At 32.0% G+C, this 26,990-nt stretch overlaps 2 protein-coding genes across 2 annotated transcripts in view; one reads left to right on the plus strand and one right to left on the minus strand.

Annotated features, from left to right (window-relative positions):
• The first annotated feature begins 36 nt into the window (after positions 1-36).
• LOC111626273 (lysophospholipase D GDPD1-like) lies at positions 37-14,491 on the plus strand. The gene is made up of 9 exons (XM_023369590.1): positions 37-87; positions 880-1,015; positions 1,096-1,141; positions 1,283-1,404; positions 3,930-4,019; positions 7,146-7,279; positions 7,380-7,448; positions 10,507-10,558; positions 14,212-14,491. The coding sequence occupies exons 2-9, from the start codon at positions 887-889 to the stop codon at positions 14,341-14,343; spliced, it is 774 nt and encodes a 257-aa protein (XP_023225358.1). The 5' UTR covers positions 37-87; positions 880-886; the 3' UTR covers positions 14,344-14,491.
• The window catches only part of LOC111626286 (tetratricopeptide repeat protein 28-like), a 50,277-nt gene continuing 37,764 nt past the window's right edge, over positions 14,478-26,990 (minus strand). The window contains exons 19-24 of the mRNA XM_023369604.1: positions 26,714-26,923; positions 25,608-25,839; positions 25,223-25,299; positions 24,136-24,253; positions 21,485-21,592; positions 14,478-16,690 (exon numbers count right to left, since the gene is read on the minus strand). Coding sequence (XP_023225372.1) covers positions 14,673-16,690; positions 21,485-21,592; positions 24,136-24,253; positions 25,223-25,299; positions 25,608-25,839; positions 26,714-26,923 — 2,763 coding nt within the window. The 3' untranslated portion in view covers positions 14,478-14,672. The remainder of the gene's footprint in view (positions 16,691-21,484; positions 21,593-24,135; positions 24,254-25,222; positions 25,300-25,607; positions 25,840-26,713; positions 26,924-26,990) is intronic.

Consider the following 26,990-nt stretch of genomic DNA (forward strand, 5'->3'; position numbering starts at 1 on the left):
ATATTTTAGTAATTTTTTTTTTTTTTTTAACCGACAATTTTAAGGTGCAGGAGAAAACTTGGAGAATACAATTACTGCCTTTGAACAGTAAGTATTTTGTAATGTAACGTGGACATTTTGTAAGATTGAAGATTGCAATATACAGTATTGATTTTAATCTAATTTTTCATAGTTTTTACGTAGAAAGAAAGAAAGAAATTTTTTTTTTCCTTTATAAAATAAGGAATTTTTGTAAATTTTACGGGGTGAGAACTCTATTCATATTACAAATTTTAATATAATGAAATGTCAATATTGAAAATGCCAAACTTTATTTCATCAAAAGAAATAATTTAATAATCACTGGCGTAGCCAAGGGGGTCTATCGTTCCCCGGGCGTCATCTCGGTGGCACGCCAAATGGTCTCCGAGACAAACGAGATTTGGGGGAGGGGAGCGCCAAAAAAGTGTCGTGTCCCGGGCGCCAGTTAAGTTTGCTATGCTACTGAATGATATATAATCTAATACAAAATGATTATTTAAAATATATTCCATAATTCCGTATTAATTTTTTATTTTTTAGTAATTATTTTTGTAATTCTTGACTTTGTCACGCAATCAAAAACAACTGCGTGCGAAAGAAATTAGTAATCTTTCTTCATCGCCAACAACGTGTAGCCATCTTGGTATTTTCTTTTATTCGTATAAATGTATTTTGGGGCTTGATTTGCCCTTCAGCTTGAAATACCGAATGTTCTTGGTAATTTTCTCCATAGGTTTTAAGTTGGAATAATGTCTAGTATTACAATTAACGTTTATTTAGAAGAATATAAAAAGTTGCTTGTAAACGTATTGATATGAAAATTAATATAAATATATATAATTATTATTATTTTAATAGTGCCGTAATGCAAAATAGTGATATGTTGGAAATAGATTTACAACTTACTAAAGATGGACAAGTAGTTGTTTCTCATGATAACAATCTATTAAGAAGTACTGGAAAAGATGTAAATATATCTGATTTGAACTATGAGGTGAGATGATGATAAAGTAAAATAATTTTCTTAAAAGCATTTTTATTTCAAATATTTTTATTTAATATTTTTGAATGTAGGAACTCCCATTGTTAAAACCTGTTTTACCTGTGGACTTTGCTGGAGGTTAGTGAAATAAAAAAAATTATTTCAAATTATCTTAAAGTGTAGACTATATAAAAGTATTGTATCGTTAAATTTTTAATATATATAAAGCATCTTAGCCGAAGATGTCTAACAACAATTTTTTAAATATTTTTTAAACAGGTAATGTGTGCAGAGGCAATGAAGATAGAAAAATACCACTACTCAAAGATGTCTTTCAGAAATTTCAAAATGTTCCAATTAATATAGATATAAAAAATAATAATGAATTGTTGATTAAAAAGGTTAGCATAAGTTCAGATAATAAATCAACTATATCTGGCCAAAAGTATAAATTCCTGCAAACTTGTGTTAGTATGAATGGTGTAAGTACTTTGTTGATCTTCTCTTCTCTGTGACATCCTTATTCTGAGAAGGGTTTACAACCGGTTCTGGTAAGTAGATGGCAGAATGTGCTGTCACTTCTGAAGAACAGCAATGAGTTCGGCAATCAAGTTTGGCTGATTTGATCTTGCTTTCACGTGGTATTCCAATTCGTAAATAAAAGATACTCTATTGGGTTAAGATAAGGAGTTTAAGCATATCCTGCAATGTCTGTTTCTGTAGTGGACAAGGAGCATACACTATTTCTTCCAACATGACAATCTCTGAACTGTTGCCACAAAGTTGGAAGTACAGAATTATCTAAAATGTTTCCATGTGTCTTTGTTTTGAGTTTCCTTTCAATTGTAGTCAGGAAATTAATGTAAACCATGAGAATTTCCTATACTATTGTGTTAACTTTATTAAACTATACTGTTGGAACAACACATCCTTCAATGGTGGCGTTCTCTGGACACTTGCTATACACAATTTGTGAACTGTGATTGCTCACAACTTTTTGATTGGTGGGTCAAATTGTAAGTTGTAGGTAGTTGGACCATAAATATTTTGTATATTCCATATATACAAAAGTAGATCTATTTTATCGTTTTAAGTGATATGTCAAATACTTGTATTCCTGCAGACCAGATTGTGTTCCAGAGGCTGGATTTGGCATAGAGGTCATAATTTGGACACCACTGCTCCAGAGCTTTCACTTCCAGTGCTCCAATATCCAATTTATTCTCTTCACCATGTCAGCTGCTTACCTTCTTGTTCTAGCATCATCATTTTCAGAAGCTATCCAGAACGTGGAAGCATTTTAAATTTTTACTGTTGTCTGATTTTGATTTTGGTGCACCACTTACTGTAAACTCAGTGATCTAGTCTGTAATTTTTTTCCTGTCCAGTCTAGTTTCTGTTGAAGTAGGAATATGAAGGACCATGTCTTGCTACAGTTTACTATATCAATGACAGCTGAGTAAGACATGGTCCTTTGTATTCCTACTTTATTACAAGTCTAAAATTACTCTGCTACAGTTGTTTAACCTGCTGCAAAAATGGCAGCCGATAATGGTGCCTCATGTAAACTCACTAAGTTCTTTAGTATGATTCATTTGGCTAGTATTCTGAACATACACAATGTATTTATTCATTGACTTCATCTTATACCTGACTGAATCTTTTGTAGGAGTTTCTGGATACTTTTGGCCAGATTGTATAACTAAAACCTACTCAAAACATTGTTTTATGTTTTTTTCTCATTAATAAATATTTGTCGTATTAGATTGGGGTTGAGTATCATCAAATGAAAGAAACAGTACACCTTGCGTAACTCCTGTAATATATTTAATCAAGGTGTATTACTACTACTTCATTTGGTTACTTTTCCAGTTTTATTAAATTGTGTTGAGTATCATGTATTTTCGTAGACATTATTCATATTTATTCTTGTATTTGATAAATATCCATATATTCAGAATGAGATAATAAAAGATTTTTTTCTTAGAACCTTCAATAGTTGAAATCAAATATGAGAGAGAGTGAACTGCAATCTTGAAAGTTTTGTTTTTATAAATAAAACTCGGCCTAATGTGGACCAAAGGGTGGCCGAGTTTGTGAAAATGCCGGGTTATCGGGAATGGGGTTAAAAAATATAAGTGAGTGTTTCCTTAGAAAATACTGTACTGTACTTGTATGTATTGTTTACTTGAGAATACAACAGAGAATAAACTGCCCAAATACCCTTAAACAAAGGAAAAGTACGCACTTTATGAAGGCCTTTACTACATGAAAATGAAAATTAATGAATACACAGTGTACAGTAATTTACCTGATAAGACAGACCCCAGAAAAATACTTTGAGGCATAAAGCTGTTTATAATGAAAATTAACTAGGGGTTTTTTCACTCTGCCAGGGTGTGGCCGAGTTATCCAGACTGCTGGGTTATTGAGTGCCGAGTTTTCGGGACTCTACTGTATTTAGGGATTGTTTTGTATATTATTTTAAACTATGTGATTCGAAATAGATCTTAAGTCTTAAGATTAAAATTCTATATTTTTAAGTTATAGATCTGATTCTATAAGTCTTTTAACTACAACTTTGAAAGCATATATAGAATTTTGAAGTTCTTTATTGAATCATTTTAAAAACCCCAAAGTGTCATATGCAGTTTTTATTTAATATTAAACTTCAATTGTTGTTAAATACTTTTAATTTAATTTATAAATCTTTTAGATTATTAATATATTCTTTTTTAAAATTAGTTAAGATGAAAATAAAACAGATAATAATAGTTCTGTATTGGAGGAAACTGATTATTTCTGGTCACAAGGAATTGTAATTGTAATAATTTTTTTTATTAAAAATTTAATATTTGAAGTTTGTTAAAAAGTGGGAATAATAATAAAATTAAATTTTAAACCATTTTAATTAATTTTTATATAGGTAAATCAATTGATTAAACAGTACAACAGGGAAAATATCACTGTTTGGGGAAATTTCAGTAACGAGATTACAAAAAAATGTTATGAAGAGGTAAGTATAAGTTTTATTGTAATGTTTTTATGCATTTTGATATTTGAAATTACTTTAGCATATGCATTTAATCTTAACATTTGGATCAACAATAAAAAAAACGAACTCCAGATGACATTATATGCTTATTGTCCCAATAATAAGTAATTAATCAGAATTTTAAGAATGATTTTTAAGTTGCGTATATATCATTGGGCTGCAATTTGAAAAAATCATAGACTTATAAATTTCCACTGTCCATTTGTTCATCCGTTCTTTATTAATCTCGAGAATGAAGCGAGTTAGACGAAAGACAAGACCAGATATGGAAATCCTGATAATCTATATAGGAACTTCCAATGCAAACTGGAAGTCGCGTTATTTCAATTTTAAAACTTTTTTCCCCGAAAGGTGTTGGATAGATTACGTGCACAACTATCGTTAAAGGAAAAGCACAATATATGGGGACAAGACACGACTAATTTGAGGTGGAGAGCATTGTGCCAGGCATTGTGACAATCAAAATAAATAGTTACTTGTTTACACATAAGAATGTTTTTGTACTTTTTTTTCTGCTTTTAGATGAAAACTACACTGATTAAACTACAAATAGCAATTGTATCTATTTAGGTAAAACTGTTTAGATACAATTGCTATTTGAGTTACTAAATTTTCATTAAAAATTGCAGATTAACATAACATAATGTTTTCTGAACAAAATTAGTATTTTATTTTTTTAAATTACATATTTTTAGCATTTATAAATAGAATTGCATTATATTGTTTTCATATAGTAATTTAAGAAAATGTAATTAAAATACATTTTGTACCAGATTTAAAGTTATATTGCTTGGATTCTTTTTCTAGTACTACTAAATATACATATAATTGATTAGATTCTTGTTAATTGCATTGAAAATTGACTAGGGAAGGAACATTCTTTCTTTTTTCTTTTCACAGTAAGCTGAATTAAATCCTATTTCTGTGCACATTGATTTATTTTTTGTGAACAATCTTTTGCAATCTGCTGCTCAATTATAGCCCATAAGTAATCCATCTTCAGATATTTGGTAAGATTATCTTTGGCTTTTTATATTACACGAATATGTAACAGAATATTAAAAGTACTTTTTGTCCTGAATTGGTTTATTATTAGTCAAATACAACTTGCTGTAATTATCAAAACATTTTTTTAGAAGCATAATATAAATTTAAATACAAAACGACTTCTAATAACACTGCGTTGAGTAATAACAATCCACGAAACCTTTGTTACGGAGACAACACTGTTATAAAAGGTTTTGCGGATTGTTAAATTTAAATATAAGTGGAGTTAGGTAAATACCAGTTTTTTAACACCTAGGAAATGATAGGATATAGTAAATAATTAATTACTGAACAATTATTTTCTTCTTTCTAAGTAGCTACTCCAATAAAAAATTATTATACAAAATTTATATTTATAACAATTGTATCAAATTTTCAATAATTGTCAGATAATTCTTTATCCAAAATAAAGGATGATTTGTACTCTTCTCTGTAATAAAATTGATAATGGAATAATAATGTTTTGTTGCACTGATGGAAAACAGTATAAAGACAGCGTGTGTAAAGTGCTGGCACTGGAAGCAACTTTTTATAATAACTGAATGTGTGCATATGAAATTAATTCTTTTACTAAATGATGATTGCACTGATACATTTTAAGTTCATTTACCAAACTTATCTATGGAGCAGAGATTCTCAAATGTGATTATCAAGAATTTCCTGCGGCCTCTAAATCAATTTGCGAGATTCTTCTTCAGTTTTTATTTTTTTCAATGAATGTTTAATAATCTTTGTGATGATTTTCTTACTTCTTAGGAGGAAAAAGATGCTTCATTTCTAATCTGTTTAGTGAATTTTTTCTTAATGATTGGTTTTTCTCTATTTATGAAGGAATTATAGTTGCTATTCTTCTTTCTGCAAACAATAGAGTACTTTAATTCTATCTTTGCTTGCTTTCTCTGCCCTTTTTGATGTTTTGCCATTGTTGTCTAAGTAAGGATTATTTGATTTTTAAGAATAAAAGAAAAATAACTGTAAAGCTGCTTCTAAAATACAATGCTTGTATTTGGAATTTCATCCCAACATGAAACAGTTTATCATCTGCATTTGCTAAAAGTGCACCTGTGGATAATTACACCAGTAATTACGAAAAAACAAACAAACAAAATCATAAATATATGAAATGGAGCTTCTATTGTTTCTGGGCATTTTGATTTTATTGAAGTATTTAAAAAAAACTTTGTTTTCTAATTGTGAGGTTAGCTGATTGGGTGGAAATTGTCATGACAATCGACGGTCAACACTATTGTGTGGGAGTGGAAAGACTCACTGAGGCAGGTTTTCCATTTAAAACTGTTTTAAGAAAATTTATTTATATATATATTAAACTATTCTGATAATGAGGCGTAATGCCTATCACAAGGTGGACAACAAGACCGTTCAAAAGTCCAAATTTTACGACGATCGTTTCTTTTCTTCTGGCAAAGGTGATGTGGAGAGTGATGGCCCCGGGGTGCACAGCACAACTTGCAGAGATGACCTCCAATGACTAGGTGTACCTGGGCGAATCTTGACGAGATGGGATAGCCAAAATGAATCCCGTGACGTCGAACAAGCTTTTGTTGTTGGACAAGAGTACAAAGTCCATGAGAGGAGCACTATGAACCAAGAATGTCCCATCCTTGAAATGCGCGGTTTTATAAGTTTTTCCCTTAAAGCCACCTTTTCATTGGTCTTTACTCATCATCTGGTGACAATTTGAAACTGATTGGCGGGCACAGGAGAAGTCAGTTTCGCCACTAAATATGACTCCTCTCCAGCCATGTTTCCCTCAACTTCTTTAGTCTTTTCTATTGTTTAAATAATTTACAAAAAAAAAACTTTCATTGTTTAATCGAGATCTTTAATTTCTTCCTTTCGAGTTGTTGTAAAAGGAGATTTTTAATTTCTCGATTTGATAGTCCCCATTCGGACCTCTAAGTCAACTTCTGTCTGGAACCTCACATAATTTCTAACTTGTAGAATATAACAATAAAATTCTATACTAAACTAATTTAAAACAATTAAAATATATTTTTATAATCTTAAATTTTCATACAGAATCCAAATATTCCATTGTTGTTTTCTGCGAAACGTGTCTGCTATCTTCTTTTTTTAACCTATGTTGGACTTTTGCCATTTGTTCCACTGAAAGAATCATGTTTAGAAATATTGCTGCCTAGAGTTGTTTACAGGTAAATTACTTTAAACAACTAAATATATTTACAATTAATAAATTTTAACTGCATTAATTAGCAGTAAATTAAATTGTTTTTCATTTTGTTTTCGTTACAGAAATCCAAATCTTGTATCCTCTTTTAAGAGTCGACAGAAATTAGATTGGTTTCTATGGCTAATGGAAAAGTAAGTTTTTTTTTTTTTATTTTACTGAGCCAATTTCAAAGCAACATGTAAAAATACCTTTTAAGAATATGCTTTAGACAGCGGTACCTTGTTTTTGTCATTCAGTTTTTGTGGTACCAAATGAACGATGACAAAACAGAAAACTCTGGTGCGGTAGTAACAGCACTAGGATTTTCATTGAGAGAAGAGGTTGGGCAGAACATTGTTATAAATGGAAAAAGTTTAGTAAGAATTTGCAATTTACTTGGAAGGTTTCCTTAATTACGAAATGATTTACCAAAGTAGACTTAAATAAATTATTTCAGAATGGAGGAGGAGATTTTAGGGTGGACCTGTCCAACCTTGCTCCATCTTAATATTGTTTACACCCGCACACTACAACAGAGAATGTATGTTACAACACAGTTCCTTTTTAAAGCTTATTACTGTATAATTACATTGTTCTAGCTATTCCTGTTACCAATTTTTTTAACATAAATGTGCCCATCAAAAAGTACGCTAGATTGTGATTGGAAATCTACATTGTGACACACAAATGAAATTCTGACCAGTTCTATCACGCAATCTATATCCTGCAATCGCAAGTATCTTTGCACTCCAACATACCAACAGTGATGCCACTATTTCTCTCACTTTGAAGATTTATTCGAAGATTTCAAATACAGTACAGTTTGATTTAAAAGTTTGTTGTAATCTGCATACAGTTTGATAGCTGTTATATATTTATTAAAATATCTTCTTAATTACTTTTGTGTTTACAATTGTTTGGTATGAAAATGATTCCTATTCCAGATGATGATAATGGTGGCACATCTGTTCCATTACAGCACAATTCTATTTTATCCTCTAAAATTTACTTTTTTAAATTTTTTTTTTATTGTAAATACATCTAATTGGAAAGATACACTAGAAAGACTGTGTCGGAAGTTTCGTCACAAAGTAACTCCACTCTAATGCTTAACGTGGGACCTAAAAATGGTAGAATAATAAACCCTACGAGTTATGTAAAATAAAGTACATTTAATAAACTTTCCGAATTTGTAATTTATTTTATTCCTATTGATACAGTTGTATAAATACTTTGTTTATAACCTTTTAGGTTATGAGTTTCGACACAACGAAGATGTTAAACTGCTTGCCTTTCCAAAACTGTGAGATAGATTTAGAGATGTTGCATATAAACTGTTACTGTCCACGAGCTTTCAAAATCTGCCATTTTACATTTCTGTAGGACACACGGTTTATAAATTAGTCATATAAAAACATTTGTGCGCTGATCTAACAACACCTATTCATTTGTTTAGTCGTTCGGGTATTTATTCTCATAAATTTAACGAACTCTTTACAGTTACGGCACAAGATCGTTATACTATTTCCATAATTTTAGCAGGAGACTTAGACAAAAAGAAAACAAAGCTACGTTAAACTTACATGGAAGATATTTGTCATAAAATTAATGTCTAACTCCCACAACTTGGCATCATTAGATCACAATCTTCCATAAATATGGTGTTTGGGAGAAATATAATAGTTTAGTTGGATTTGTATTTTATGAATTATAGTCTGTTTATCCCCACATTATTTCACAAATGATCCATAGGTAAAATACATGCTTGAAATAACTAGTTTTTTTTTTACTTGTGGAACATCATGTAGTATTTTAAAGCCAGATGAGTTAGAAAATTTGAGGTCAAAATTAAATATAATATTGCACCATCCACAAAATAGAATTGCTACATAAACCAGAGTTATTTTATAGCTTTTGGTGTACTGTTGCATTTATCTTTGTCACAAGTTCTAATCTTAATTAATTAAGATTAGAACTTGTGAAGAATCTACCAGTAGCGAGACTCAATGACACTGTGAACATCATGTTTGTTGTTCCATTGACTCTGGGCATTGACAAACTCCTCATACTATTACACAAAAGTTCTTTCTTCTGAACGTTCCTTATAAACAAACTTGAGAATAGTTGTAATCTTTAAGTACTTGTTTTGAATTCTGTGTTTGCAAGTGAAATAAACAATTTATTACTAAACATAATCTTTATAATCTGTAGATAATAATAGCATTTCTAAAAATTTTATGATGATAATTTTAGATCTGTAGTTTTCGATAATGAATTTACTTCTTTTTCCACAAATTGATGCTACTACAGGGTTGAACAAAACAATGTGAACACTCAAAACATTCGGCTTGATGTCACTAGAGGTCTTGTGTTTACCCGACGTAAAATATAGATTTTGGATAATGTCTGGAGAAATTTCTTTTCTTCGTGAAGAATGGACTCATTCAAGTTCCAAAAGTGATTTGCTGTGCACTTTTGGCCTCCAAGATTCACAATAGTTTGATGATTAAGATCAGGTGATCGGTGGAGGGCAAGGAAGACGTCCAACTGTGCCCAGTTGTGGTTCGTAAACATTAGGATATTCAGTAGTGTAAGTTTGCATTGTCTTGGAGCACTACCTCTCTGGTTGGAAGCAAAACTCACCATGGGATGTTGATTAATCAAAAGTTCAACATAATGTGTTGCGATACTCAAAAGGAAAAATCATAATAGGTTCCAGCAAATACCAACAATGTGTGGCTACTTTTATGCAAGCATTCAATTTTGTCCAACCCAGTATGTTGGGAGTGTTTCTGGATTACCGATTTTCTAAATTCCTTTATAACACTGCCAATAGTTTATGTAGTTCATTCTTATTTTATGTCTATATAATTTCATTGGTTGTTGTTTTTCGTAATTTTAACGAAACTTTATATGCATTTTTTATTTTGCATAAACTTCAGTGTTACAAATAGAACTGTCTTCTGTGTATTGTATATTGTTATACCACATTTTATGGATTTTGCTTTTGTTATATTTATTGGGAGTTTTTTACAATTTAAATTCTATGTCGTCATTATTTATGTAAACACTGCAGGCTTTTTTTTAATGCAGAAGTAACAGGAAAACACTTAACTGATTTTGTATAAAGCTTATTGTTTTTGCTTACAGTTAAATTTCTTTAATTGATTAATATTAGTGTTTAGTAAAATTAAACTTTTTTTATTGCAGATTATTGATGAGAAAAGAACTATTTGAACATTTAGAAAAGAGAGGAATACAAGTAAGTTTTTTTTAACTTACTACTACTATATAATTATATGAAACTCTGATTATAGGATAATATAGACATTATAAAACTTGTGTCAAAAGTTTTAACCAAAATATCTATTTTGTTTTATTTTAAATCTTGATACATAAAAAATTTTTTAACAAAATGTAACTATCCAGGAGTGTTCTTCAATATCTATGTAAACCTAGGTTTGTTTTATTAACAGTTAGTTTGATCTTGTATGCTAGTAATTCTGAAAATTCAAGATCTAGACAGAAAGAACTCATTTAATGGGTAGGGTTGTGCGCATGCGTGCATTACTCATATTTGCAATAATTAGTTTCCAAATTCTTTAATTCACGAATGATTGGTTCTGATTCAAAAAAATTGTCAACTAACATATCAAGAATTTTTCTTCTTTTAGTACAAATGAAGTTTTATGGGTTACTATAATTTAAAGAATAACATTTCGATCTACTTCTGGATTATTATTCTAAATGTGTAAACAACACAAAAAAACCTTTTTAATATCCCAGTATGAACAAATTTAAACAAAACGAATGTTTTCGACCATAAACTTGGTCTTTGTCAGGCTAATGGCCGGTATAAAATTCAAAACCGGAAATTCAAACACGGTGTTTATAAATTATTTTTAAATTCCAAACTATTTAAATCTTGAAAAGCGTTTTTTACCTTACGTGTTAATAAAGTGATAAAAATATCTTTACGTTCACACACACAAATAATAAGTTGCAAATACTGGTGTAGAAACGTTATCTACTAGCTAGTGTTATTCCTGTTACTTTTTTTCATAGCACCACCTCCATGCATACCAAATACTAGTGGTATCCTTTGCATTAATGCAGTTGCCAGGCGAATCTGCTTTTTATATTTCTAACGCTTCCAGGTTGCAAAGGTGTTGAACTCGATCAGACATTTTTACCAATTTAGCCTTATGGAGGTCGGCTTGTATTTCGGGATCAGTAGCATAGGCCGCTAGGACGGTGGTGTCTCTGGTTGGCGATATCATACCCGTGTTCTTGTAACCTTTTGTTTAAAGAGCGCTTCGTGGATCTGACGTAAACTAGATCTCGCTGGAATCTGTGGTCCCCGAGAGGAACCATGTAGATGCCTGGTGCCCGACTTTTATCTGTCTTGTCCTTGCCGTTGCGTAACAGCCCATATACCGTGTTAGATCTCTTATATGCGATCTTTGTGTCTTTATGCGTAGTAATTTCTTTACAAATGCATCTTAGGTGCTGGCTGTATTGCACCAGTGTGTGATTGGTTTCTGTTGTTATTATGTGTGTTATAAGGCTTTACCTTTGATGTATGAGTGTGGTCAGCCCTTAACAAGTTGGCGTATTTGCTCGATAAATTACGTATCACGCTTCTACTGTATCCATGCTTTACTGCTATGTTTTCAATGCGCCTTAATTCAACCACAGTATCATCCCATCTAGTATGGAGGGTGTAAGCCCTTCTAGTTAGGGCTTGAAACACAGAGATCTTGTAAGAAAAAGGGTCCACAGAGTTCGACAGAATAAATATTGGTACGTAGCTAGGTTTATAATATACGCTGGTTTGCACTCCGCATGCGTCAAGGCAAATGTTGACATCCAGGAAATGCACATGTGTGTCACTCTTCTGCTCCATCCTGACAGTAAGTATTGTTCATTGGGTTTATGAAATCATTTATGTTGGGCTCAGCCTTCTAAAGAATGACAATGTCCTCCACATACAGTGGTACCTCAGGATACGAATGCCTCAGAATACAAAATTTTCAGGATACGACACGAAATTCGAACATATTTTTTGCTCCACGATACGAACAAAAACTCACCATACGATGTTACATTAGTTAGCAGCGCCATTTTTTATTCACTTCTGTTCATTGGTCTCTGTCCGCGTGTTTGCTTCGTCATGGAAGGATCTCGCTTGATAAATGAAATCTCCAGGTATTATCAGAAAGTGACCGATTTTATTGAAAAGAAACATCCCAAAAAAGGTTCACACTGGCCGTATTGCTGCTTGGAGTAATGACATTTGCCTAAAAAGTAGGCAAAGCCAAACCTCTTTGGATAGATATTTTACCAAGCCACCTTTATCCAGTGAAAGTGCTGGTGGAAGTGAAGGAAAGAAAGCAAAAAGCAGTAAATAAAAATTAAAAAATATATGAAATGGATAAACTAACTAAAACAACACTAATTTTTTTAAGTTATTGTTAAATTATATTCTGTAAGTTAAGTTTTAGTATCATTTCCCTTCTCCTTCTCTTCCGCCACCCGTTTACACCGCTACCGTCGTCTATCCTCAAAGGTGTAAAGTGCAAATAAAACTAATTTTTTTTTATCAATTATTATTCTATTATGGCTATTTATACATTTACAACTACAAAATGCATTTTTCAGTGTTTTCCTTACTATAGTTTTTTTTTTTTTTCAATGTACTACTTAGCTTTAATTTGAGTGTGTTTTGTGTTGGAACGAATTATTTGGTTTTACATGTAATCGTATGGCGAAAAATGATTCACCATACGACATTTTCATGATACAATCTCAGTTTCGGAACGGATTAATTTCGTATCCTGAGGTACCACTGTACCTTTTTTATAAAGTAGGATGTTAGGTAGGAATAGAGGTATGATCTTTTGCTCCAGTTGTTGAATGACAAATTCGCACAAGTCCCCTGAAATATATAGAAATTGCTATGCATAAAGACACAAAGATTGCATATAAGAGATCTAACACGGTATCTGGGCTGTTACGCAATGACAAGGACAAGACAGATGAAAGTCGGGCATCTATTAATATATGGTTCCTCTCTGGGAGCACAGATTCCAGCGAGATCTAGTTTACGTCGGATCCACGAAGCGTTCTTTAAACAAAAGGTTACAAGAACACGGGTATGATATCGCCAACCAGAGACATACCACAGTCCTAGCGGCCTATGCTACTGATCCCGAAATACAAGCCGACCTCCGTAAAGCTAAATTGGTAAAAATGTCTGATCGAGTTCAACACCTTTGCAACCTGGAAGCGTTAGAAATATAAAAAGCAGATTCGCCTGGCAACTGCATTAATGCAAAGGATGCCACTAGTATTTGGTATGCATGGAGGTGGTGCTATGAAAAAAGTAACGGGAATAACACTAGCTAATAGATACATTTCTACACCAGTATTTGCAACTTATTATGTGTGTGAAAAGATATTTTTATCACTTTATTAACATGTAAGGTAAAAAACGTTTTCAAGATTTAAATAGTTTGGAATTAAAAATAATTTATAAACCCCGTGTTCGAATTTCTGGTTTCGAATTTTATACTGGCCATTAGCCCGATGAAGACCAAGTTTTCAAAAACGTTCGTTTTGTTTAAATTTGTTAATACTGGGATATTAAAAAGGTTTTTTTGTGTTGATTTATCTTTCAGGAGTTGTGCGAGAGGTTGTTTCTAAACATGTAGACTAATTATTGCTTCCAAGTTTAAAGTTGTAGCTATAAACAATAAAATGTGCTGCACTTTTCATGTTATTAAAATTTTATACTTTAAGTGAAAATCGGAAATGTTTCTTTAAAGTAACAAAAGTATATAAGAATTAAATCAAAGTATCAAAAGTTTAGCATTTTGGAGCTATTAAAAATGCTTAAATTTTATGTCTTTACAGACCTATCTGTGGGTTATCAACGAAGATGAGGATTTCCAAAATGCTTTCAAACTGGGAGTCACGGGTGTCATGACAGACTATCCAACTCGTTTAAAGGAATACTTGCAAAAAACGCAGAGCGGCAATAGTTAAGATATAACGAATACTAACATACGCACTTTGGTTTGTTGTAAAAATTCTATCACGTTGTTTTTATAAAGGATTAATTAATTTATTTTTCAAATACTGTACAGTATTAATGTAAATAAAAATATCAAAAATATTCTGTATTAAAATCGAGAGGCATGCTTAATGTTGAGATTCAATAAAATACATTTTTTAAATACATATTGTACAAAAATAATTTTATACAATAACAAGAGTAGTCTGTACAAAATATTTTTACATTTCTAAATGCTAACATCAAGCAATCGAATTCATTTTGGCATGTTAAAATTGCATTTCTAGTTATGCAGGAAAATTTAACACGTCGACGACTGCATCGGAGGTTTCATACTTATTGACTTCTCGATTTTTCCTCTGGCATTATTTAAATTTAAATGCTTTAGATTTCGTTTGACGGTGGAAATATTTTCCATCTGTTCTGTGTCGCTACCTTCTAAGTCTGACACGATCAGATCGGGAGGAAAGTCTGCATTTGAACTTCCCAAGATGGAATCCGCTTCGTCGTCTTTTTGCGTGTGGTCGCTCGAATTTAATTTATGCTGATAGGCGGGATTGTACGAAGAATAACTAGAAAAATTTGAACTTTCTAAAGAACCAATTTCTCTAGATTTGATGGTTTCATCTTTGCTGTTAAGAATATTTTCTTCTAGTAGAAATTCTTTACTTAAATTACTTAGTTGTTCGACACGAAATGATTCCTTTTGTTCGTTTGCAACGCTGTTGAAAAATGTTGCAAATAGGTCTCTGGTGGCAGAATCTGTCTGGCTCGAACATGAAATTTCGGTGAATGATCCTCCGTCTCCGTCGTCTCTGACGCTGCACGATGCTAAAGGGCAATCTGGATTTTCTAAATTATCTTTTTGTTCCATATAGTGATGGAAAGTATCATCATTAGTGCATGGAATTAAAATGTTGTGTATCCTGGAATGATGTCTTGAATGTTTTGGAGGAATGGTAGATTTAATTTTTGGCATAGAAGCTAGGTGAATATCTGCATGGTGGTATTCTCTTTCCTGATGATCGATACCCTGAGATCCATCGGATGAAAGAATTTTAGAAAGAGATGGAGCCAAACCAAGTCCCAAATTTCGGTCGTGATAAAAATCTGATATGGGTGGCTCTTGGCTAAGGTGTCTTAGCTGAGTATTTAATATACTGCAGTTTCCCATTTGATCGTTGTGTGTATTTAAAGTATCGTTTATTGTATGAATTGTATACATGTTATCTTGTAGATTCGTTGCTGGAGGAGGAATGCGAATATCACTCGAAGTGAAATTGTCACTTGATAAACACGGTAACGAACTATCAATTCCAACTGATTGTGGATCTGATGGTTTTAAGCACTTGTTAGTTTCTACATTATGAATCTGTACTCTTGTTTCTGTAATATTATTGAAATTATCATTTTTACAATATTTATTATTTCCTTTCTGATTCTGAAATTTTCCAGATTCACTTTTGTAACCAAGTCTTTCCATACAGTTAACTATTTCTTCAGTGCATAAAGAAAATTTTGATAAAGATTGGGACTGTCTTGAAGCAAAAACATTTTTTAATGATGCAATAGATGAACCATATTTTGAATTGAGAGACATGAAATCATTACGATCCGAACTATCGCTACTTTGAGATTCAAATCCAGAACTTGGTTGAGATAAATTATTTTTTATTCTAGAATTATTTCCTAACACTCCACAAATATGTTCAGGCATTACTTGTAAATCTCTTTCTGTAGATAAAATATTACATATTTTCTTTCCAGGAAAACATTTCATGTTTGAATTTTCAATAGATGCATTGGAATCGCAATCACGATTTGCATTCTGTCGACGTACTGTGCACTGTCCGCTGTCCCAATCTGTCGTCGAACTGGCAGATGACGAGCTGCCAGGGCGCTTTGTGTTATTGTCACTAGTTGGACTGTCACTACTGTACATGGACCTTATTTTATTTTGATGAGATAAGGCAAGAGCTAATCTTGGACTCGGCTGAGGAGAGGTCTTCTGATTTTGTGCAAGGTAAGGTTTTGATATTGGATCTACGGGACTCGGAGTAAACGTGTCACTGTCGCGTCCTTTCTGGTCACTTCCCATCGTGGCTGTTCTGCCGTCTGGTTCTCCACGTGTTCGAGCATAAGTAGTAAAGGCTCCTGTTCCTCTACCTATTGCCAGACTTCCAAGAACGGGTCTCCGTCTAAGAGGATATGCAAGAGTAGGGGTTGGTGGAGGTGGTGACGTAGCTCTGGAATCACTGTCCAAGCTTTCTAGTGAACTGGAATCTTCAAAACTTAGAGTTTTAGGAGCTTCTTGTGTATCTAAAAAATATAAAAAGTAATATAGCAATTAAATAGGCCAATTATAAAAAAATGTAATGATAAATTAACAATGCCAGAAAGTCACACTATTATATTCTATAATAGTTGGAAGTTTACCATACTTTTCCTCTTATTTTAATATGGACAGATTTTGTCCCTCTGTTTTTTTGGACACTTGGTCCAAAAATTATTCTTTTATAATGCAAAATACACACACAATTTTATATCTTAGGACTGGATGAACCAAAAATTTTGAAACTTGGTTAATCCTATATAACGAGCATTGATACTACCATTAAATTTTGATAACTGAAAGTCACAATACCACTAACAGCAAGATTTTCATTTACAATTTTTTTTAAAAATCATCTCTATCATCAAAACTAAACCTTATTTTTTTAACAGATGGTGCCACACACAATTTTAACTTTGTGCTAATATGTCTTATGAGAAAATTTATTTAAACACTAACTCAACAAAATTACTCCTCTTAAATTTGATAGTTTTCTTACTGTGGTATAACTGAAAATTAAGAAGAAAAGCTTGTTATCTCCTGCTGAAATGAAGGCAAAGTTGAGCAAGAGCCCTTGCCAGCCTTTATTTTCCCCTTTTCTGAGATTTATCAAAACATTTTATATAGCAAAACTATATACAGCAAGACCCCACTTAATGCAGGGGATCATTCCTAGACAACAAAGTGCTAAGTGAGGTTATTTTAACATAGAGTAAATAGGGATAGGTGAACATGCAACCAAAAATAAACAAATTTTACTTTAATATAAAAATAACTATTATACAAATTAATTTTAAGTTATTTAACATAATTAAAACATTCGTTTTTTGTGATGAAGGTCCTGACTTTATTGCAAAAAACAAATGAAACTTCACAACTTTTCTGAAATTCTCATCACTTTTTTCTTTCCTTCAGCAGATGTTAGTAGCAGAAGATTGCATCCAAAATGCAATCTTCTGCTACCGACATTTGCTTTACATTCATTTTGCTTTTGCACTGCTTTCAAAATCTGGATCATTCACTACAATTTGATCAATTATTTCAGTTATCTTACCAAACTTTAACTAAGGAAATCGGTAGAGAAATTTTTTGAGTTCTTCGTTTTCAGAATCTCTATTTTCCAGTTCCACATGAATTCCATGTTATGCCAGTTCTTGAAGGTTGCCATTGGTAAGGCTCTCATCAGAAACCTGCTGTAACTCCTCAATATCCTGCTATATTGATTAGGTTGAATTTGGTCAACCTAACAATACAGTGATAGGCTCTTCTTGTCGAGAATCCTTGGATGCCTTCAGCCATAACTTCTTCCACACTCCATTTGTGCATTTATCAGTTAATTCTTGCCACGCAAAGTCGATATTTCCTATGGAATCCATGATGATATATTTTTTCCAAAATTGCACCAAACATAGATTTAAAGAAAGTACACCTTTTTGCCACCTTTTGCTAATTGGTTTGTGTTTGCAAATAATCATATTACCGTATTTTGACGAGTATAAGACGCACCCCTATTTTGAGACAAAAAATCTAGAAAAAACTTTTTTAATGGGATTGTCTAAAGATGCATTTTATTCATTTTTTATTCAAGAATATGATGGACGGATGAATTGATACCTTTATTAAACTGAAATAATATCATTTCTTAATGTCAACTCAGAGGTCATCTGATGACAGTCGACAGAACATGGTGGCGATGACTCGTGTGTCGCTACTGATAATCTGGGTACTCTAGCCATTCGGTTGAGGGACCATCTGCTTAACGGATCACTGCACAGGTTGGTCCCTACAGTGGACCACTACTGTAGATAATTTCACTGTAAAAATGGTTACCCGTTGAGTATAAGATGCACCATGATTTTGAGCCCCAAAAAGTAGTAACAAGAATGCGACTTATACTTGTCAAAATACGGTATATATGAATCAATGAAATGCCACGATAATTTAAATCAGTATAAATTTTGAGCAGATTGTGTTATATTAAATCAACATTAAGTAGGGTCTTACTGTACCAATTTATTATCTTTACATTTTCGAAAAATTTGTTCAAATGTAGTAGTACAGTCGACCCCCCTATAAGATATAGATACGTTCCAATTTATTAGGAATCCGATTTCTTATAAGTTGTTCCAATCACAGCCCGACACGTGTCAAATTTACGGATTATGGCTGATTGAAAGGTTTTCTTCCATAAAATTAATTGATTCTATACTAATCCGACTCAACATTTCCAAAATACTTAATTTTTTCGTAGTTTTATAGGGACCGTAATTATAGGGGGATCGACTGTAGTAGTAGTAGTAGTAGATTTGTAGGTCAGTATGCCTATGCAACATTATGCCTCCCCACACCATAACGATCATCTTCAACAATGTTCCTGGGTGCATTATGTGTTCCCACCTCTCGCCATATGAGGGTACATCCAGAATCACTACTCAGACTGAACCTGCTCTCATCTGAGAAGAGCATGCAACCCCACTTCTCATTGATCCAGTTCCTATGCTCTTGGCACCATCGCAAACGGTGCCACCGATGTGCTGGAACGCAATGTACTGGTCGTCGGACAAAGAGACCACCCCTATGCAGTCGCCGTGCCACTGTGGAGCGTGAGATTGCGTGCTTTGCAGTCCTGTTAAATGTGGTTGCAATTGCACCCACTGATTGTGCAACAGACAATAAGGGACTCAATGTAGTGGTCATCTGCTACTATAGTTGATTGTTGCTGACCACCTTCTCTCCTTCAGGCAGCAGTGCCTGTGGTTTGGAATGCTCTCCATGCACATGAAACAATGCTGTGAGCAATATCAAACTCCTGGGCTACACTCATCACACTTCGTCCTTCTTCCAGTCTCCCAATGATTCTTCCCCGTATGAAGTCATCCAAATGTTGTCTCTGGGCCATGTTGTAATGAAGAACACTACCAGTGCACTGTAACTGCTCACTGATTGACACACACTGTCTTTTACCATTTCTTCAAGTGCCTCGTGTTGTGTGGCCAGCCACATTTGGTGCTATAGTCACACTGACCTGACGTCAAGCTTTCTGTGCACAACTGAGAGACCTCTGGCAAGATGCTCCTGCGCTTTCATTCATTTCCACTGAGTTGTTCATAAGTTCTGTTACATTATATATCTCGTCCTTAAGTTTTGCACACCAGTGTATATATAGACAATAATACTGAAGGTAAGTGGATACTGCATTTTTCTTTACTTAAAAATGTGCTATAAGTGTAAGTTGCAGCTGAAACTTTGCTTTTTAACTATGCCTCAACAAAAGGTGCTGATTGAATTGATGGTCAAATGACTAGAGATATTTCATTTATTGACTTGAGCATCAAGTGATGGCAGATGTCATTTACAAAATACAACAATAATCCAGACAGTTATTTCAGTAAGAAATGAAGTGGAAGTTCATCCTTACCTTCAAGCCTTGACAAGCTGCTAGTAATAGAAATTACTGCAAACCAAATTCTGCTTTGAAATGGACTATTGGAAGATTGCTTAGTTCATCAAAAAAGATGCCCCATCCTGTCTACCATAAAATACCAAATCTTTCAGAGTAGAATGAGCAAAGATGAGTTGGACAGCTGAATGATGAGAAATCATTCAACTTGGATGGCCCCGGATGAGAATCAACACTATTGCCACAACATCAGAAAAGGAGAGAGAGATTCTAAGGAGAGGAGATGATTTGGGGAAGCTTGGAAAATCAGTGGATGAAACTCAGTAAGTGGATGAAACTTTATATATCTTTTCTTTAAATGTTCGGGAATGGTTAAATCAAAATTTTGAGGAGAGATGGATAGGACGACAATGGACCTACTGAATGGCCATCATGATCACCAGACCTAACACCAATATACCACACAAAAAAAGTCCAGTAAAGGATCAGATTTACAGCCTCAAACCAAAAACAATTCCTGAATTAAAACAAGTAATTGCAGAGAAATTTTCTGTAATTACCATGGAAGTGTGTCAAAAAGTTTGTAGAAGTGTTGCTAGTAGAATTCCGCATTGTACTGAATATGAAGGGGAACATTTTGAGCATGTCCATTAATATTAAATATAAGAACAAAAAATACAACAATTTATGTAATTTTTGTTCAATAAAATTTAAAATTTCTAAAGGGCATTACTTATGCCCCACCCTGTATCTTGGAAGAGCAAAATGGAAACTATGATGATAATGTGCCCATATACTGCTATAATTGATGTTTAAAGTAAATAGTGGTTTGCATCAAACAGCAACAGTATAATTTACTATTTAGACTAACAGTAATAGATTTTCATGGGGTTTGGGTCAGGAGAGCCCCATGAAAAATCTATGGTGCATCAAATGGAAGACAGTTCTAAACAGTTGGAGAGTTGAAATTAGCCATCATAAGAGAGGCAGAAATCAGTGTTAGGACTACAAAATTTAATTATTTCAATGCTAAAATGTATGTTTGCAATTATTTCAAAACACAGAAAATCGATAAATGTATACTTTTTCATTTGCAATACAGTGATTAAATAGAAGGTGACACAGCCATTTCAAGATGGTGCAAAATTATATTTTTGTCTTCTAATGACTTGAGCCAAACATTAATTATGCAATGTTTAAATAAAATTTTGTCGATCTACTCTAAATAATTAAGTTTTTAAAAATTACACTGGCGCACAATTCTACACCTGTATGCACTGTAACATTTAATTATTACTAATTTTTGCTTTTAGATGTAAAAAACTGACTTTGTTCTATATTCTTAATGTTTTAATTCAAATAAAAATTATTTTTATCTTACCAAAAACAGCCAGTAAAGCTTGAAGTGAGAACTGAATTGTGCGACGATTAGCCTGCTTTCCCATTCTTAGAGTAACTTCATCTTTTCCAACTTCCATTAAGTCAAAACCTATTTTAAAAAATATTTCACATTAAATTAATATATATTAATGAATCCATTAAAAGGACTGAAAAGTTATGATGTGAACAAATGTTAAAGATCAACTTTTTTTGTTTTCTGTCAGTCAATTAATAGCAATAATAAAACATTAGACCACTGTAAATTAGTATTCCTGTCTATATGTGAGAGCCTAAATTACCTACATATTCCCTATTCAAATAATTTATATTCTGGAATAAATAATCTTGGATTCATTGTGATTAGAAAATTAGAACTACTTTTATTCATACAATTTATGACATCAATTGCCAGGGGGAATTTAATGAGCAATGATATAAGTGAGATGTTTTTGTATTTACTTTTTTGTATTATACATTTTGGGAGATTATTATTTGTATTTTAACTGGGAATTTTAAAAATTAGATAGTCTGAATAGACATTCTTTATTGATGTAAAGCTGGTGCAGTTCAGAATCCTAAGAAATATTGTCTTCAATTATTATATAAAAATGAAAATATGGTTTAGAATTTGGAGATGGGATCACAAAATCAAAACCTGTACATCATACTTTTCCTTTAACAATAGGGCCCATGCCAGTCATCTACCTAACCCCTTTCAGGAGAAAAGTTTTGAATTGAAATAACCTGACTTCCGGTTTGCATCAGAAGTTCGTATATAGTTAAATGGGGCCTCCTGTCCCTAATCTTTCCATATCTGATCTTATCTTCTATTAACTCTGTCTATCTGTCTTTCCTTAATTTTGAAGATGGATGGATGGACAACAGATCTACAACTTTTTTCAAATTGCAGCCCAAAAACCTTTTAGTGTCTTGCAGAACCTATTGTTACCTGAAATACGTGCAGCAATACAATTGGACAAGAAAGTAGAGGCAAAATAAACTATCCTATGATGTGCCACAAATGATGTAATTGCAGCTGGCATTCTGTCTGGTCTCCAGATTTATCACCGATTAAGCCAAGGAAATGTGGCAACATGGCAGACATTCCTAGGAAACCCTAGCTGTACAATGAACATTATCTTGAGCATTGGCTGTTTGTAGCCCTGCTATAAAAGACAACACATCAGTGCATTAAGAAAATTTTGCATTCTTATTACTGATATGTGTCATTGATGTTCTTTATAAGTGTAACTAACTGTTTTATAGAAGATGGCATCCCATACCAGCAGGCCACTCAATAGTAAAGGCAGAATTAAAACAACCGAGATTTGTGTGGGGACCACAAATGATTATGTTTGGCAGCAATAGTCACTGCAGCACCACCAATCTGTAGCAGCCTATGCTGCTTTGTTATGGCATCACTACAAATGAAGCTGGCAAATATTGAGGTGCTAATTGCAAGATGCATAATGGGTTGCTCTCTACTAGTCTCATCTGCCAATAGTACATGAAAAGACAAGGTTCTTTCTAACTGTCTCTGGATGGAAGGCAAAAATGCTGTTGCAGCTGCTTATGCTTCACATGATCATATATGATCATCTCTCCAGGCATGATCCTGATCATCTGTCTGGATCATGCCTGCCTGCCTGCCTGCCATATGTGTATCCCAGCATCACCATCTTGCTACCCAGATGGAAAATAGCCATCCTGCTTCCCTAAACTCAGTCAGTATAACTGATTGTCAGACATAACCATGTAATGCAGTCAAAAACTTCTAAACTGCAGGTATGTTGAGACTCAATGTGTTCAAAGTTTTTTTTACAACCCCAGCATCCTACAAATTCTAAAACACTCTGATTGTCTGCTATGTAATGCCACCAAACCACAGCTATAATTTTGACAGAGCTAGACTCAGATGGGTATATAAAATTTCAGATTACTGCAAAACTTACTGAATTTATATTTATTTTCACTTTAATTCTTTAGGTAAAGCTAGCCAACTATAGGATTTCCTATGCTCTGTTTAATGATTTTGAACAAGATTAAGTATTGGACATTGGAAATTTGGTCAATCAACTAAGATTACTTGAATACCCGCTATGAAATTTTGGTTTTTATAACTTTTCTGCCTTCAAACCACTATATTTATTCAAAAATACCTTTTCAAGACTAAACAATTTTTATATGATAATTGATTCAAATTTTTTCCAGATTACAAATGACAAGTGTAGAGATTGTTCTAAGAGTCAATTGCATTCACAAAGTAAATGAAAAGTTGTAGAGTACTTTAGTCCATTAGACAGGAAGGATAGTGACTTATCCTTTCTCAAAGACTGTAACTTAAAGGAAGGATTATATCAATTAATTTTCCAAGCAAGCTCTATTTTTATTTTAAAATTGTATGACTAACTATATATGACATTCTTACATATTTAGAAAATGTTAAATTTAATAACAGATTTGTGATGTATTGAAAAGTTTGATTGTATTTAAAAATACTTTAAGAAATAAATGTTATTGTAATACCTCCTTGTAACTAGGCTTACCACAGTTTACATAAATGAATAATTGAACTGACCAAGTAATTTAAATCAAGATTAAGTGTATTTAATAGCATAAAATAAAGTATGTAATAAATAAAAACAAAATTACCCAAGGAAGCAAGAAGTTCGTGGCATCCAGGAATACTCCATAATTTTACACTAACAGGACATTCAATACTATCAGCTTCCTGATCTTTCTTTGGAAACTGCAACATAACTTGCTTCATCTAGAATAATAATTAAATGTATCTATAATATAAACATATTTAAAAACAATTACTTATGAAGTAGAAAAAATTATAATAAAACAATTTTTGTATGTAATCATTAATTTAATTATTCATTTTCTAAAATATTCCACTGATTTGAAAACAAAATTTAAGTGTACATCAAAACAATAATTTTCAATATTTTGCATTTTATATCCCAACCTATAAATTCTGATCAAATCAGCCTGAATCACAGTTCCTATCATCCCTGGTATTTAGAAATACTAAATATACCTTCTTCACAACCATATATAATGTAAAAAGACTGGTAGCACAATTACATTTAAATAGATACTCTATTTATATTAATAATACTTATCAAATAATCATTGTCTACAGTGAAAATCTGAAGAGCTTTCAATGGAACATCTACTTCTAAAATGTCAGACTCAAAAATACGTGATTCCCTCAACATTACTTAAATTCTACAAGGAGAATCATCACAAGAATATAGAAACAACTTAAATAATATGAATAAAAAAGACGTATATTTTATAAAGAACTACTTTACCAAAAGCATAATAATGTTGGAAAACTAAACTAGTTAAGTAAATTCGAAGTAATGATCAATCTGAACATTGTTGCATAATGCAAACAGTAATTAGTCTCTCTATTGTAAAATATGTCAAAATAAAACTAATATGTAGACTATTGTAAAACAACTATTTGTTACTTTTATTTTGTTAACTGATTTAATAATATGTAATTTACTAATCTAATTATGTATTTCCCCCTGCAACAGGAAAAATTTCCTTCTGCAAATAAATAATTTTGTGAATATTTTGCATTTTAAACTATTTCTTTATCTCATTAATGTATTGGAAATTATGCTCCTACAAATAAATAAATGAATTTCTTAAATTATAATTTTTTTTTATAATACACTTTAATTGATAATATTAATTATTGAAATACATGAAAACTTACCAATTGAATAATATCTTCAGCATATTCTGGACTAGATAACAATTTTGATATAGCACTTAATGATACACTTGATAAACCTAGCATAAAATATCATGTTAATTATAAACAATGACTACCTTTAAGAATAAGTAAATATTTTATTTAAATTAGTTTAATAGAATATTAAAATAATAAGCAAAAATAAAGAAATTTCTCAAATAATGTAATTTGTCAAAAATTTTTGCATAAGGTAGAAGTTTTTGCAAAGAATGTACAATTATATACTGTATATGCTAATATTAAACTCTTAAAAACATTAACCAAGTTTAATTTTGTATTTTTTGAAATTATTAAATAAAAATTAAAAGATAGTTAGTTAGTTAATTGCCAAATTTAAATTTATTACCAAGTAAAGCTTGTAAACTTGCACTGCACTGAGTTAATCTTTCTCCAGGATCAGATTGTGGAAAAAACACTGAAGCAGGAAGTCCATTTGATGTAGGTTCAAAACGAAATCCTACTGAAACAAGTAATTCTTTCCAACCATTAACAGATCCTACTTTATTTTCTATGCTTTTTTGTGTAGTGTACATGGCATTTTTATGACCACGATGTATTCTTTGAAGAGACTTTTCCACCTGGAAAATTTTTAAAATATAATCTAAACTAAAAATTTAAATATATTTTATTTCATATAATAATAAATTAATTTACCATTTCCTTCTCTATACAAACAATATGAATCATTAATGTATTAAATATCTTTTTTCAACTGTGGAGAAAATGCCAAAAATTTTCATATAATCTAAAACACAGAACTTGTTTATAAATAAAATGCTGAGAAACATGTTTAAAATTGTCTAAACCTAACTGATTTTTATATTATTTTAGAAAAATAATTTTATCTACAGTATTTAGCCAACAATGTTTATTATTAACTGTGTTAATAATTTTAAATTTAGTTTTGTCATTATTATGTATTAAATCTTCAATTTACATGGATCTAAGTATGCAGATTCATAGTCAAAATATCTCAACCACATAACTACTATCAGCATTACTTAAGTGTTACTATAAGTAGATTGGCAAAAATTTTAACAACTTTTGCTTTTTAAGTATGACACATTTTTTAATGTGCATGTGTTTAGAAATAAATGTTTTTTTTCAGCACTCATGATATACAATTTATATGCAAGTTTTTCAGTTCCTGCTGGAATGAATTAATTACAGTTAATTCATTACTTTAAGACAAACTGCTTTAGGAAATAATGCTGTTATTAATAATTGATTCCTCAGATCAGTCTACTGATCTGAGGAAATGTGAGTTCAGGTTGGAAATCTCAAATTTTTCAGGGGATGGTGTGTCCTGGATATATCGGGCTCTGTCCCAAACTCATAATGGATATGACTAAAAAAATCCACCATATTACTGTCTTTAGGATAAAGGAAATTTAGAAAAATTTCATTTATGACAAATTTTTATACACATATTTAAAAAAATGACAAACTTACCAAATGTAAGATGACTCGTAATGCATCTCGACATTTTTCTGGAGATTTTAATAATATAGCCAAAGCTTGACCCATTAGAGCAACTTGACTGCTTAGCCTTGTATCACAACCAATTAATAAAAAACTTGCCCAATTGGCTGGATGAGCAAAATGTTTGGTAGTCTGGATAGTGCGCATTGCATCAGCTAATGCTATGCTTACCCATGAACCCTAATATTGAAAAAAGTTAATAATACAATTTTATTACAAGTCCATTAAATTAGTATTTTTTTTTTCT

Source organism: Centruroides sculpturatus, unplaced genomic scaffold (genome assembly GCF_000671375.1).
Source record: "Centruroides sculpturatus isolate CEXI.00-Female unplaced genomic scaffold, Cexi_2.0 scaffold498, whole genome shotgun sequence".
NCBI lineage: Eukaryota > Metazoa > Arthropoda > Arachnida > Scorpiones > Buthidae > Centruroides > Centruroides sculpturatus.